The sequence below is a fragment of the Podarcis gaigeae genome (genome assembly GCF_964106915.1).
Source record: "Podarcis gaigeae genome assembly, chromosome: 7".
Classification (NCBI taxonomy): domain Eukaryota; kingdom Metazoa; phylum Chordata; class Lepidosauria; order Squamata; family Lacertidae; genus Podarcis; species Podarcis gaigeae.
In genome coordinates, this window is record NC_139683.1 from 4,441,017 (window position 1) to 4,457,377 (window position 16,361).

At 47.7% G+C, this 16,361-nt stretch overlaps 1 protein-coding gene across 3 annotated transcripts in view; it reads right to left on the reverse strand.

The window, feature by feature from the left end:
• The window catches only part of ADGRB1 (adhesion G protein-coupled receptor B1), a 394,945-nt gene that overhangs the window by 171,601 nt on the left and 206,983 nt on the right, over nucleotides 1–16,361 (reverse strand). For all 3 annotated transcript variants that reach the window (XM_083748972.1, XM_083748971.1, XM_083748973.1), the window contains exons 8-11: nucleotides 15,767–15,931; nucleotides 10,348–10,449; nucleotides 4,531–4,637; nucleotides 3,444–3,638 (exon numbers count right to left, since the gene is read on the reverse strand). In XM_083748972.1, coding sequence (XP_083605098.1) covers nucleotides 3,444–3,638; nucleotides 4,531–4,637; nucleotides 10,348–10,449; nucleotides 15,767–15,931 — 569 coding nt within the window. The remainder of the gene's footprint in view (nucleotides 1–3,443; nucleotides 3,639–4,530; nucleotides 4,638–10,347; nucleotides 10,450–15,766; nucleotides 15,932–16,361) is intronic.

A 16,361-nucleotide genomic window follows, 5' to 3' on the forward strand; every position in this document is an offset into this window, starting at 1 on the left:
AATGAGGAAGTGGGAGAGACGGAGGGTGGAGATTCACTCAGGAAAATGCCATTATCCAAGACAAGAGGCTGGGTTCTGTAGCCTCTCTCTGTAATATTGAAATAAAAAACGACAGTAAGAAACTTTTCCTTTTCTTTATACTTTTCTGGGCAACCAGCTGGGAGCCGCTGATAGCATCCTGACAACAGATGGTAAGATAAGGTTACCAGATTTTTTTCAAAGAATCCGGGGACACTTTTTTTAAAGAAAGAGGGAGAAAAGGTTATTTAAAAAAATTAAGAAGTAATATTTTCTCTTCTGTGGTCTCCTCTATCACGCGGCCTTCCTCTGGGCCCGGACCTGCTCTCTTGGAGCGCTAGCCACCATGGAGTAGGCTCGGGTCGGGCCTGGGCTCGGCCACATGTCCTTGCCCTCCCGGTGCTCTCCTCCTCAGCTCGGCAAGGTCGGGTCTCCCCTCTTTTTTCTCCTTCCTCTTTCTCTCTCTTCCTTCTCATTCTCCTCTCCTCCTCCTCCCTGTGTCGGCTAAGGGGTTTTCCTGGCCCCGGAGCTCTGCTTGGCAGTCAGCCAGGTGGCCAGGCACTCTCTCACCCAGCTCGATTTGGGTCACGGGTGTGTGTGTGTCAGCGGTTCCCCCCATTGACGCACCGGGCATCCCCGGTTCCCCCTCGGCAGTGGCAGTCTCAGCAGCCCAGAGCCAGCCTGGTAGCACAGCTGGCTCTGGCTGGCTTCAGGAACTGCTCGCTGCCATAGTGCCCGCCATTTTGCCTCACCAGAAGTCCCCATATGATGTGTGTTGTGCCGTTGAACCAATCACACAACATTCATCCCCTACTAATAAATCTACAACACTTAAAATATAAATCCGGGGACATTAAATGAAATCCGGGGACAGTCCGGGGACAGATTTGAAAATTCGGGGGCTGGCACCAGGAAATGGGGACATCTGGTAACCATATGGTAAGATGCTTAGATACCACCACCGCCCTCTCCCAGGACAAAGGCAACAAAAATGGCTCTACAAAAATGGCTCTATTGCTCCTGTTCCCTGTGCTCATGGGCTTCATAAAGGCTTCTGGTTGGCCATTGTGGGAAAGTGGAAGCTGGACTGCATGCACCTTCTGTGTGATCCAGCAGGGTTCTCCTTTTATTCCTATGCGGTGCTGGCTGAGCCCACTGGGCCTGGTGGAGCGGCAGGCAGGGAGCCCAACAGTAGGGGGCGCCAGTGACAATGACAAGCAGAGACAATGAATTCTAGCTTTTGTAGAATCTTAGAATTGTAGAATCAGAAGGGACCACGAGGGTTATCTAGTCCAACCCCCTGCAATGCAGGGACATTTTGTCCAACGTGGGGCTCAAACCCACAACCCTGAGATTAAGGGTCTCATGGTCTATCAACTGAGCTAGTCTGTCCTTCCATGAGGACAACGCTGAGACAGTGGAGGAAGAAGCCACAAGGTAGCACCACTCCCTGGACTGAGTTGAAAATAAGAAGGGAGGCAGACTAAAATTGGTGCTGTCATGCCCCATTGATCCCAATGGCCCTGCCTCAACTGTTCCTAGGCTCCTAACACCTGGCCTGCTGCTGTTTACATTTCCCCAGAGCGTCCGTCCGGTCCAGCCCTTCCCTGAGAGTTCAGGAAGGAGGTGGGAAAGGAGGAGGTCTTTATTTCAAAGCCATTGATTTCCTTTCCAATTAGATAATTAGCAACGACGCCATGTGGGAAAGCAATCCAAGAGGATATATTTAACATTTTAAAGGCATGTGACCGTGACCTTCCCCCCAAGGACAGTCCCATAGCTGCTCTGCACAGACAACTGCAGAATGATGATTCCAATCTCCTGGTTCTGCCACGGGGACAGCGAACGCTTTCCCCTGTTTCCCACTGACCACTGTGGCTCTGTCCATAGATGGCGCAGAAACCAATTCAGGGAAATTTCATTTCAAAAATGAAACTTTGCTTTCCAAAGTTGCATTCTAGCCCCTGGGAGAAGCAAGAAGGAAGAGCAATTTTGGAGATGCCGGAATAAAGCAGGAACAATTTCATTTTCTCCTCATTGCACCAAGAGTAGAGCTGGTACTTTACTGCTGCTGTCCCTGATGGAGAAAACTATGGTGGCTGGAGAGGACTGGGTCAAACACATGCTTTCATTATGACAGATAAGGCTATCAATGGCTACTAGTCCTTCCCTCCCCTTTGCACCTTCCACTAAGTCTCTGAATATAATAATAATAATAATAATTTATTATTTATACCCCACCCATCTGGCTGGGTTTCCCCAGCCACTCTGGGCAGCTTCCAACAAAACACTAAAATACAATAACCTATTAAACATTAAAAGCTCCCCTAAACAGGGCTGCCTTCAGATGTCTTCTAAAAGTTTGGTAGTTATTTTTCTCTTTGACATCTGGTGGGAGGGCGTTCCACAGGGTGGGTGCCACCACCGAGAAGGCCCTCTGCCTGGTTCCCTGTAACCTGGCTTCTCACAGCGAGGGAACCGCCAGAAGGCCATTGGCACTGGACCTCAGTGTCCCGGCAGACCGATGGAGGTGGAGACGCTCCTTCAGGTATACTGGACCGAGGCCGTTTAGGGCTTTAAAGGTCAGCACCAACACTTTGAATTGTGCTCAGAAACGTACTGGGAGCCAGTGTAGGGCTTTCAAGACCAGTGTTATGTGGAGGGATGGAGGGGGGCCAATGGGGGAAGCAGAGAGCAGGCTCAGAGACTCTTCACTGGACACCAGCGGGAAGAGCACAGGTCCTCCGCTACCCACGCCCTCCCTGCGCAGAAGACTTCCGCGCAGGGAGAGTAGGAGGAGACTGGGCGTCAAACAACTTTTATGTTGGAAAAGGTTTAAGAAACGCCCACTGTCGGATTCTGCCAGCGACTGAACAGCCACAAAGTGAGGGGCTGTCCAGCCAGGAAACATTTAACCAGGCCACCTAGCCAGAAGTGACGGCAACTTACGCACGAGCAACCCCATATAACCATTACACATATCAATACTTTAGCTGTGATTCCTGCATTGCACAGGGTTAGACTAGACGTCCCATTGGGTCCCTTCCAAATCTACAGTCCTATAATTCTAGTTATGGATTTCCTGGATGCATCTGCTGGACCACTGTATACAACCGGATGCTGAAATAGACGGACCCACGTCTACAAATCATGAACCATATGAGTCCAACAGTCTCATCATGGATTCTTGTGACAGTGTTCCACCAACACATGCATGGACTTTGGGAAAGTAGAAGGTGAGGATGAAATGAAGATCAAGATTGAGAAAATTGCACATTAAAAAAATGTACAAAGCAGAATCGCAGAGGCCTCCTAGCATGTTGGACACATTTGCCAGGTAATTCAGAGCTCCAAACTCCCGGAAGAAGACATTTGGGATCATCTCTCCTTGCTGAAGCTGTTGGATCTCCAACCTGCCAGCTCACCTGTATGTCACCAGTAGTGGGGCTGTAATAAGCTCTTCGGAAGATCTCTGTCATATTCCTGAGTACGTCGATGGTCGAGAGCAGATCCCCACTGTAGCTGGTCCCATCCTGAGAAATCTCCACCAGGTTTTGCAACACACCTGACACCCCTTCCCCTATCAAACCCCGCTGGGCTTTTGAAAGATGATCTCTTGTCTGGGGAGACAGAAATTGACATGTGTTAACTTAAAACAGGGGTGGGCAACCTTTTTTCAGCCACGTGCTTAACTTTGTACACTGGGCTGTATCTGTTGGGATACTGCCAGGGAGACAAAGGCCATCACTGCCTCCACGTCGACTCCGGACGTCCATCGATCTCCCGTAGATACAGTATCAGCAATTAGTGACACGAGCTCCAGAAAATAGCTTTCCACATTCCAGAACTGATGCACGCTCTATCACAGAGTTCGCACAGCGAAAGACGCACTCAGGAGAGTATTATTTAGAAGTTTATTCAGCGTTGGTCAGAACAAAGAAAAAACATGACTGCCTGCTTCGGTCTGCTCAGGCAGAGAGAGAGAGAGAGAGAGACAACAGCTTTATCAAAACAGAAACATCCTGTGAACAGGAAATGCGCAGACTCTGTGACTCACAAAGCCTGCTCCCTTTTAAGGTGGAACGGAAATATCCTAACAGTATCCCAGTCCTATAAAAGCTAGAAATGTATTTATCTCTACTTGCCTTTCTCTCTCCACAATTTATTCAGTTTAAGCCAAGAGACACACTATCGAAGGCTTTAGGCTAGCCTGGTGAGCTATGAGGACTTGGCTGCTCTATCAGTCACAGAAAAGAAAACCTGGCCATGTAACATCAGCTTCTGTGATTGGGAGGCAGTATGAAGTCTCTGGATTGGATGGGTCTGGTATATAAATACTAGAAACCTTGAATTTTCTCCATGATTGGTCAATGGAGCAGCGCCTCCTGCTTGTTCTACTTCTCCAGAGCATCCTCAACTCCATCCACTGAGTTAGGAGACTCTGAGTTGGAGAATGCACATTCCGGGTCTGGATTTAGGTTCCCAAGGTCCTGGCTCAGCCTCGACACTCACCATCATCTGGATGTTCCTGTAGTCAATGGAAACACACTTGACATATGTTGGAAGGGTCCAATAGGCAATGCCCTCTTCATCCAGCATGCACCGGCGTAGGATCAGCCCTGAAGGAGAGCAGAATGGAGACAGTCAAGCACATTGCCAGTTGGCTGGTGAACTTACAAAGTCTACCCACAACAGCATTGATCCTTATCAGTCCAAGGAAGGAAGTTGGTCAACATGAGAAAATCAAGCCATTGTAAACCAAGATAGCTGCTACTGGAGATGATTGCAGTGTGGTTGTAGAAAGGAGCAGACTGTGTGTGTAATAGGGAGATTCTGCCTTCAGGGAGTTCAGTGGCAAAGTCCATTTAGTAAGTGAAACCTGCCCTCTAGTTTCTTAAAAATTGTGATTTCCCCATAACATAAGCTTCTGTTCTTCTGCCTCATTTGCAACGTATGTCATCTCACTAGGCATGTGGTTGAGCTGACCTTATCGTAGTAAGAAGACCAATGGTGGTGTCCATTTTTTCCTTTCCAATACACATCCCTCCTGCACTCTGCAGCCTCCATGGCTGCCGTAAGTGCTTTCTCCTCTGAAAAAAGTCCCATGAGAGGTCCTACGTCATGACTTCTCCAGGGACTTAACTGAGGTCCCAGAAACCATGGAGGTTGACTACTGAATGCCTGAGTTGGACACACTCACTGATTTTAGTTCTAAGGGAAGTTGTTCCTTTCATCTTAAAAAAATCTTCCACATTTTTAGCAATCACATTGCAATTTCTTTTTTTAAAAAAAAATCTGTGCTTTAAAATAAAAAATAATAACAAGCACAATAAAAGTAATAAAAGCTGTCAGGCCCACAGTAGGCAGTCTCCCTCCCTTCCTGTATCCACAGTAAAGCCCAGGCCCCCAAGAAAGCTGCAAAGTGCAGACTATAAGAATTGCAGAATGAAAGAATGGACACCCACAAACACCCCAGACCACCTACACTGTAAGGTAAGCATGCACACCCGAGCAAACACAAAACACTCTGAAGCCCACCCATGGAATTCCACCAACATGTGACATAAGTGCATAAGGAGAGCCTGCAAGATCAGGGCACTAGCCCATCTTGGTCAGCAACCTGTCTTCATAGTGGCCGCCAGATGCCCCTAACGGAAACCGGCGAGCAGGATCCGAGCGCAAGAGTAATAATAATAATAATAATAATAATTTATTATTTATACTCTGCCCATCTGGCTGGGTTTCCCCAGCCACTCTGGGTGGCTTCCAACAGAATATTAAAATACAGTAGTCTATTAAACATTAAAAGCTTCCCTAAACAGGGCTGCCTTCAGATGTCTTCTAAAACTCTGGCAGTTGTTTTCCTCTTTGACATCTGATGGGAGGGTGTTCCACAGGGCGGGTGCCACTACCAAGAAGGCCCTATGACTGGTTCCCTGTAACTTGGCTTCTCGCAGTGAAGGAACTGCCAGAAGGCCCTCGGAGCTGGACCTCAGTGTCCGGGCGGAATGATGGGGGTGGCGACACTCCTTCAGATATACAGGACCAAGGCCGTTTATGGCTTTAAAGGTCAGTGCCAACACTTTGAATTGTGCTCGGAAACGTACTGGGAGCCAGTGTAGGCCTTTCAAGACTGGTGTTATGTGGTCTCGGTGGCCGCTCCCAGTCACCAGTCTAGCTGCCGCTTTCTGGATTAGTTGGAGTTTCCGGGTCACCTTCAAAGGTAGCCCCACATAGAGCGCATGGCAGTAGTCCAAGCAAGCGATAACTAGAGCATGCACCACTCCGGTGAGACAGTCTGCAACTCTCCCCTCCTGTGGTTTTCAGCAACTGCTGTTCAGAAGCATCTCTGCCTCCACCCGTAGAGGAAAAGCACAGCCATGGTGGCTAGAAGCCCACAATAGCCCTCGCCTTCCATGCATTGGTCTCTCTTTTAAAGCCACCCTAATTTGGTGGTCCCCTACGTTGGTGGTTTCCTTCTCCCCTTTGATCATTTCCGAATGCTGTTTCTTTCCTCACTGATTGATGGAGAAGAGTTGGGCAGCGGAGGGAGGAACACAGGAGAAATTTTTGGCTCAACAGCAAGCGCAGCCCATACAGGTGGACACACATCATTGCTTGCTCAAGAACCACATGGGAGAACCTATAGTCAGGAAATAAATATTCAGCAGCAACAACATCTTTGGGAACCAACAGGCAGTTATTCATCATCCTGGCAAGAGCTAATGTCCACTGCCTTCCATTACTCTTGTCTCTCCTAATTTAGAGTGATCCTCTGGTTTGGCAGTTCCTCACCTTTGGGACTCACAAGCTAAAGTGGTGGGGTCGGATCGAACAAATCAGGCCACCTTAGCTGACCCCTTCCTTGCCATGGACGTGGACACATGCTCTCCCCATCAAGAGCCCCCAGAGGGAGCCGTTTTCACCAACGCCACAGCAGGGCATGTCTTTCGGAACCGTTCAGCAGTTCATCTTCAGACATGGTTCCAAAATGCCCAGCTGCTATCCTGGCACATCTTCCGGGTTAGATGTCCAGAGAAGGGAGCCTTGGCACAAATAAGCCAGAAGATTGTGGCCAGAGCTTCTGCTCCACAACCACAGCAGCCAGAAAGACGCATCTCAGTTTTTGCAAGAACAAAGTGTCTACTTCCAGTCCCAGGGCAAGTTCACATTGAAAAATCCCTCTGCGTGTTCTGCCCTGGTGTCAAGTGTTCTGAATCCTGTTTGCTTCAGACAATTAAGGTTTGCTTCAGACACGCTGCACTGAAATAATCCTGAGAACTGTAGTTTAAGGATACCGTGTGAGGGATAAACTATAGGTCCCGGGATTATTTTCTTTTTTGAGGTGGTATGATGTGCAGCGTGGGTGGCGCTGTGGGTTAAACCGCAGAGCCTAGGACTTGCCAATCAGAAGGTCGGCGGTTCGAATCCCCACGACGGGGTGAGCTCCTGTTGCTCGGTCCCTGCTCCTGCCAACCTAGCAGTTCGAAAGCACATCAAAGTGCAAGTAGATAGATAGGTACCACTGTGGCGGGAAGGTAAACAGCGTTTCCGTGCACTGCTCTGGTTTGCCAGAAGCGGCTTAGTCATGCTGGCCACATGACCCGGAAGCTATACGCTGGCTCCCTCGGCCAATAAAGTGAGATGAGCACCGCAACCCCAGAGTCGGTCACAACTGGACCTAATGGTCAGGGGTACCTTTACCTTTTATGATGTGCACACAGCCCAAGAAACAAACTTTGAGAAGAATCTCTGCTGCTACGAAGGCGGCTGTTTTGTTGCTTGTGTCTCCCTTTTGCCATTGCAAGGAGTGACTTAAAGAGTTTCCATTCATTTGCGACTTTAATCAGCTCAAGATTCAGATCTTGTTTGTTTTGTAGTATTTGGCCACTAAAGTTCCATTTATAATTCAGGGAGTGTGTGCAGATGAACTGAGGGGATTGCAAACTGCATTTGTCCATGCACTTAATTGGCTGGTGAAGGGGCTCTATGCATTCAAGTGAGTAGATCTCTAATTGACAGCAGATTCGGCTCAACTGAGTCCTCCTTGCATTGAGGACGTGCACTGGCGCCTGTCAAATGCAGAGATAGGTAAAGGTAAAGGGACCCCTGACCATTAGGTCCAGTCGTGACCGACTCTGGGGTTGTGGCGCTCATCTCACTTTATTGGCCGAGGGAGCCGGCGTACAGCTTCCGGGTCATGTGGCCAGCATGACTAAGCCGCTTCTGGCAAACCAGAGCAGCGCACAGAAACACCGTTTACCTTCCCGCTGGAGCGGTACCTATTTATCTACTTGCACTTTGATGTGCTTTCGAACTGCTAGGTTGGCAGGAGCAGGGACCGAGCAACGGGAGCTCACCCTGTGGCGGGGATTCGAACCTCCGACCTTCTGATCGGAAAGTCCTAGGCTCTGTGGTTTAACCCACAGCGCCACCCACGTGGAGGCCAATTAATCCATTGTGCCAGCACAATATTTTTTAGCTGTGCATGTAATTTCCCCCTCCCCTCTACCTGTCCCCCTGAATCTGCTCCAGAGTTGGGAGAGAAGAGCACAGCAAAGTTACACTGCATATCTAAGAGTTATTGCACTAGTGTAATTGTTTAGCAGGATGCGACCGCCAGCTACTGCATGAGTCAGGAGTGGGAGATGGGAATAATAATAATAATAATAATAATAATAATAATAATAATTATTATTATTATTATATATACCCCACCCATCTGACTGGGTTTCCCCAGCCACTCTGGGTGGCTTCCAACAAAATATTAAAAATGCACTAAAACAACAACACTGTCCAATCTCTCGGCCTCCTTTCCCATGCTCTCCCCAGGGAGGGTCGACTGCTACCTTCATGATGCACCTTTGGGTGCCAGATGAAAACGTTCCTCTTTAACCAGGCCTTGGGCTGATTAACATCTGCTGCCCTTTTAAAATGTGTTGTGGAAGGCAGGGTTATTGGATTGCCATTGTTTTTGTTTTTTATTACCTATTTGTGTTTTTTATATTGCAATTTTATGCTGTGAACCGCCCTGATTTCTATGGGCATAGAGCGTTATATACCACATTTTTCGTCCCATAGGGTGCACCGACCCATAGGTGCACCTATTTTTTTTTGGGGGGGGGGGAAATAAAGGAATTCCCCCCCCCTTTATTTCCCCCCCAAAACCAGGTCAGGGAATCCAAACCAGGTCAGGGAACAGCGGGATGGCGGCGCTGCTCCTCCTCGCTGTCCCCCGAGCTTGTGGGCTGCAGGCTGCTGCCCGCAAGCCTTGCAAGCCCGCGGGAACTCCCACCGGGCTTGCAAGGCTTGCAGATAGTTCCTGAAGCCTGGAGAGCTAGAGGCATCGGTGCGCACCGACCCCTCTCGCTCTCCAGGCTTCAGCGAAAGCCTGCATTCGCCCCATAGGATGCACACACATTTCCCCTTCATTTTTGGAGGGGGAAAAGTCCATCCTATAGGGCGAAAAATACGGTAAATCGTTTCTCAGTTTGGTCCTCTTACATGTTTTTGTATGTTTGTGGCATTTAATGCCTTGTGACTTGCCATTATTTTTATTGATTATAGTTTAGCATTTCTTTGTTGTAATTGATAAGTGCAAACTGTTTAATTATTATTTGCTTATGTTTAAATTTACCGTTTACTACAGTTTACCATTATATATATATATATATATACACACACACACACACACACACACACACACACACAGTGGAAGCTCGGGTTGCGAACATGATCCGTGTGGGATGCATGTTCGCAACCCGCAGCAATCGCAATGCACAGTGGCGCATCTGTGCATGCACGCGTTGCAATTCGGTGATTCTGCGCATGCACAAAGCACAATTTAGCACTTATGCACATGTGCAAGCGCCGAAACCCAGAAGTAACCCATTCCGGTACTTCCAGGTTTCGGTGTGTCCGTAACCTGAAAAAAATGCAACCTGAAGCAGCTGTAACCCAATGTATGAATGTGTGTGTGTGTGTGTGTGTGTGTAAGTGCAAACTGCAAATAAACAGAAATTCAAGAGAAGTGGAAGAGAGAACATAGGATCCACAAAGACACAGCTTCATACTATCTGAGAAACTTGTAGGGAATGGACTGGGTCCCACGGCTATGCAGTCATGTGGAGAGGAGCTTACTGTGATGAACTTGAATCAAGAACCAGGGAGCCACGAACCACTTTTCTGACAGTTACTGAAATCTGAAGTCTGCACCCTAATGTCCTATGTGACCTTGCAAGAGATCCAGGGCTACAGCCATTTGTGGTGTCAGGACGTCATCCATCACCACAGAGGAGAGAAGGACCATGTCAGGACACCACTACTTACCTGTGGCGTTCCGGGGACATCGAACGGCTGCAGATTCTCCTCCTGGAGTCTCCTTCCAAATCACAGAAGCAAAGTTATCTTCGTCACAGATTTCATGGGGCTCTGGAAAGGAAGAAAGGCTGGATTTAGTACGTCTGCTGAGACAGGAAGGAAGAAAGGAAGGAACTGAGGGTGAGACAAAAAGAACATGTGGGTTGGCAGTGGTGAACGAGAGCAGCCATCTGTTATATCAAGTAATCTCAGAATTAAGAACTGCTTAAGTAGAGTATGCTTAAGTAAAGTGTGGTTTAAACAAACAAACAAACAAACATATATGGATTCTAGAAACTTAGGAAGTTTGCTAGATCTCCACAAATCTTCAAAGGGGAACGTGGGTGGCGCTGTGGTCTAAACCACTGAGCCTTGGGCTTGCCGATCAAAAGGTTGGTGGTTCAAATCCCCGCAACAGAGTGAGCTCCCATTGCTCTGTCCCAACTCCTGCCAACCTAGCAGTTCAAAAGCACACCAGTGCGAGTAGATAAATAGGTACTGCTGCAGCAGGAAGGTAAATGGCGTTTCTGTGCTCTCTGGCTTCCGTCATGTGCCAGAAGCGGTTTAGTCCTGTTGGCCACAAGGCCCAGAAAAGCTGTCAGTGGACAAACACTGGCTCCCTCGGCCTGAAAGCAAGATGAACACCACAACCCTGTAGTAGCCTTTAACTGGACCTTTACCTTTACCATTAGCTATGACAGCTAAATGAAACTACCATATTTTTTGCTCTATAAGACTCACTTTTTCCCTCCTAAAAAGTAAGGGGAAATGTGTGTGCATCTTATGGAGCAAATGCAGGCTGCACAGCTATCCCAGAAGCCAGAACAGCAAGAGGGATTGCTGCTTTCGCTGTGCAGCAATCCCTCTTGTTGTTCTGGCTTCTGAGATTCAGAATATTTTTTTCTTCTTGTTTTCTTCCTCCAAAAACTAGGTACGTCTTATGGTCTGGTGTGTCTTATAGAGCAAAAAATATGGTATTTTGGTCAAAAGCTTAGAATACCAGATGTGTATGTGCGCGCGCATGTGTGTGAATGCAGGTGTGCATTCACACGTATCCACAGACAAGTTTCATGTCCTGTTTGCAAGCTTTCCATAGGCCAGTTCCATAGACCTGCTGCCTTGCAGGTGTTTCTGGACTACAACTCCCATCATCCTTGATCACTGGCCACGCTGGCTGGGTCTGATGGGAGTCGGGATCCAACTATACCCAGAGACCACCAGGTTCCACATCACCTCTGCCATTGGAATTGGTTGTCACTGTAGGAAACAGAATCCTGACCAAGATGGATCTTTGGTCTGATCCAGCAGTGCACTTCCTCCATGCTCACCCCTAAAAAACCCCTGTGCAAATACACTCACAGAAATGCCTGAAGGCGATTCTCTCATTCAAAATCTGGGAGAAAGCTTTGAGCACATACAAAGGAACCCGGCTCCCAGCCTGAGTAGCACAACCCTTTATGTGGAAAAGTTATTTATGGGACATAAAGCAGTGAAAGCTGTCACTGGCGTGTTAAAGTCATTTCTCACCACTAAGCACAGGGAGGAGGGGGACATATATTTCACAGCTTTCAATTACATTTTCTATTTTATTGGGCATGTAAAGCAACTTGTAAGCAGAGTGGGAACATACATAGTCTGGGTGGAAATGGAAGAGAAAGAGCAAAGGGAATGACAGGCATGGATAAGCCCCAGCAGCTTCTTATGGAAGTCCCCATCTCCTAGAATTTGACACTGGGCCGCAGCAGGATTCCACCACGCCAGGAACAACGTGCCAAAGAGATGGGCACCTAAATGGCGAAGGAGCAGCTGTTGGTGGGTTGGAATCAATGATCCTGACCGTGGTTGCAATTTGTCAGTGTCTAGCCAGCAAGGTTGACTTCCGAAGATCGCAGAGCACCGTTTCAGTGTGTGGGTTGCTGCTATCCAAGACAATTAGTCAAGGCCGAGCACCCAGCCTTGGTGGGTAATGGACTCGACATCGTCGCTTGAACTAGAAATATGCTCTGCTCGAGACTTGGGATGCAACATGATGAGTTGTGCCATGGTTTCCACCCACCTGCCTTCTTGGCTGCATTTGGAATTGGGGGTGCAATCTTTCAAAGTTACCATGAAACTGACCGGCATAGGGACCGAGAGCATCTTCACACATTAGTCTCAAGGCAATAGATATTCAGTGGTACCTCTGGTTACAGACGTTTCAGGTTACATACGCTTCAGGTTACAGACTCCGCTAACCCAGAAATAGTACCTCGGGTTAAGAACTTTGCTTCAGGATGAGAACAGAAATCGTGGTCCAGCAGCGCAGTGGCAGTGGGAGGCCCCATTAGCGAAAGTGGTGCTTCAGGTTAAAGAACAGTTTCAGGTTAAGAACGGACCTCCAATGGAAGAAATTTAAGGACTATCTTAAAAAATACTGTAAAATTAATGGATGTTGAAACGATGTTGGTTTAGAAACTATGTGGTTACTAGCTGCAATGGATATGAAAAAGAAAAGAAAGGTAAAGATCTAAATAGGATTAAAGGAAAGGATTTGCTGAACTTTGATTAGAAATTGGAATACAGAAAGGGAAGGTGTGAGGAAGTCGGGGAAGTGAGGTTTTTGAAAATAAGGGAATGAAATTATACTTGTTTTTGTTTGATTCGTGCTTGTTTGTATTGTTGTTTTGTTTTGTCTTTATATAATCTGTGAAAACTCAATAAATATATAATTAAAAAAGAAAGAAAGAACGGACCTCCAGAATGAATTAAGTACGTAACCAGAACTCCCACTGTATAACCTCCACTGTCAAATAGCTTTTGCCATCAGCAAGTTCTTCCTGGCGCTTAGTTGGGAGTCTGCTTTGTTGTCATTTGAATCTATTGGTTTGGGTCTTGCCCACTGGAACACCAGAAAAAAACAAGCTCCAATTTTGTACCATTTGCCCCAGTTCCACCATGGCTGAGCTCTGACTCTGACTTGACTGACCAAACCTGACAGGAGTCAAGGCACTCCTCAAACTGTTGCTGCTTGCTTGGTTTCTATGTCTGCAGCAGAATGCCTCCCTCTCTGTGGCGGAAGCAGTGGGACAGGAGAGAAGGAAGAGTGCTGCCTCTTGCGCTTCCGCCGCCTGAAGCGGCTGCATCACCCTGCCTCATGCATGGGCCGGCTCTGGCTGGCTCCATCTTCCATGTGGCAACCCTTCAGATATTTGAAGATGGCTGCCATACCATATCACCTCTCAGTTTTCTCTCCTCCAGGCTAAACATCCCCAACTCCCCAACTCCTTCCACCAAGAGATAGCTAGGTAGCTAGATAGAGAAAATATGTAGAAGCAGTAGGAAGTTTGAGAAATGTGGTTTTCAAAAATGCATGTTTGACACAGCTCAAATTTTCCTTTTGGAAAAAGAAAGAACAAATGTGGTCTGTTTTGGAAGCAGGACAAAAGGGAACAAGGAATTAAAAGCATTCACAACTGAGCAGAAGGCAAGGTGGCAGATCTGTCTGTCCTTAAAAGTAAAGGTAAAGGACCCCTGGATGGTTTAGTCCAGTCCTTAACTAGCTCAATACAGTGGTACCTCGGGTTACTGACACTTCAGGTTACAGATGCTTCAGGTTACAGATTCCGCTAACCCAGAAATAGTACAGTGGTATCTCGGGTTAAGAACTTAATTCGTTCTGGAGGTCCGTTCTTAACCTGAAACTGTTCTTAACCTGAAGCACCACTTTAGCTAATGGGGCCTCCTGCTGCCACCGTGCTGCCACTGCACAATTTCTGTTCTCATCCTGAAGCAAAGTTCTTAACCCGAGGTAATATTTCTGGGTTAGTGGAGTCTGTAACCTGAAGTATCTGTAACCTGAAGCGTCTGCAACCCAAGGTACCACTGTACCTCAGGTTAAGAACTTTGCTTCAGGATGAGAACAGAAATCGTGCGGCAGCGGTGCAGCAGCACCAGGAGGCCCCATTAGCTAAAGTGATGCTTCAGGTTAAGAACAGTTTCAGGTTAAGAACGGACCTCCAGAACGAATTAAGTTCTTAACCCGAGGTACCACTCTATTAGCTGTGGTGCTGGGCTAAGAAGGAGATCAGCTCTGCAACCCTCTTTCCACATTCTGCTTGCAACTGACATGCAGGAACCAACTTGTCCTCAATTTCACCCTTTCAACTTTCCCTCCTGTGCTCAAGTACGTTCCTGGGAAACAAGGCATGACACTCCGTATTAGGGACGCTCATTAGAAATGCATTCCGCCACCTTGCCTGAGAGTGTGGGAGTGCTCCATTTCTCAGGAGGGGATAACACGATCCCTGTAATTTTTAATATCCCTTTGTAACAAAAGCCATTTTACAAAAGGAAGTACGCAGCACTGGGAGAATTTAACATCTAACCCAATTATGCTCAATGGCTTTCCTCCTTTTTTAAAACCAAATTATGTTGATATTTGATGTTCTTCCTCCTCCCCTTCTCTCTAGGGCAAAATAAGAATGCAATTGTTTTTAGACATTGATCTGACGGCTACAGGATCTGAATGCCCATACTTTTCAGGCCAAAGGCTGGCCAGGAATCTTGGAGCCAATCAAAGGCCAACAATAGCCAGATTAATTCTTGTTATTTTGCTGCTGCATTTTATTTGTCTGCGAATCACCTCGAGGCTCCTTCTTTCAATCATCATTGTCATCATCCAGCCACATGTTGGATGAAGGCCATCAGCTTGATACCCCGAGAATCACACACACCCTTCCCAGGAAAAAATAAGCCATCCTTAGAGCGGTGAGAGTCCCATGGACTGCAAGAAGATCAAACCTATCCATTCTGAAGGAAATCAGCCCTGAGCGCTCACTGGAAGGACAGATCCTGAAGCTGAGGCTCCAATACTTTGGCCACCTCATGAGAAGAGAAGACTCCCTGGAAAAGACCCTGATGTTGGGAAAGATGGAGGGCACAAGGAGAAGGGGACGACAGAGGATGAGATGGTTGGACAGTGTTCTTGAAGCTACCAGCATGAGTTTGACCAAACTGCAGGAGGCAGTGGAAGACAGGAGTGCCTGGCATGCTATGGTCTATGGGGTCACGAAGAGTCGGACACGACTAAACAACAACAGAGCCTTTTGATTTCCTAGTGGGACCACATGGACACTCTGGCATCAATGCACTTCCCAAAGCAAGAGGTGTTCTACCTACCTGTGAGTTTCCTGCCCAGGATCACTTGACCCTTCTGATCAGCAGGCCTAAGAGTGTAGGCAGCTGAGGGGCAGCAATGCCACTCGCAGGGAAATATGCAGGTTTTTTACTCCAACACCCTGCAGTGTAGGAACCACAGCTAATGCACAGTTTTAATTAGGATATAAGAAGTGTCTACTTGATCAGACCAATGGCCCATCTAGTCCCTTCATCTCCTGCAGAAATCTCTTACCTGGACATCTCTTCTCATTGCATTGCTTGTACTCCTCTTTGGGTCCTTGACATGCGTCTCCTCCATAGAAAGGGCCGTAGCAGACACGGTCGCGTTTCTGCGTTCCACCTCCACAAGTGGCGGTACAGCTCCCCCATGGGCCCCACACTTGCCACTTCCCATCCACTGGAAGAGAAAGGGAGAAAAGGGAGAAATTGTAATGTAGGGTTCCTGCAGAGGAGGGTGAAGATCTGAGGTTGTGGGCACGCACAATGCACTCTACGTAGGGCTACCCTTGGATCTGGTCTGGAGAAGAAGAAGAGTTTGGATTTGATATCCGGCTTTATCACTACCCAAAGGAGTCTCAAAGTGGCTAACATTCTCCTTTCCCTTCCTCCCCCACAACAAACACTCTGTGAGGTGAGTGGGGCTGAGAGACTTCAGAGAAGTGTGACTGGCCCAGCAGCTGCAGGTGGAGGAGCGGGGAATCAAACCCGGTTCACCAGATTACGAGTCTACCACTCTTAACCACTACACCAGTGTTTCCCAACCTTGTGCCTCCAGATGTTTTTGGCCTACAACTCCCATCATCCCTGACCACTGGTCTTGCTAGCTA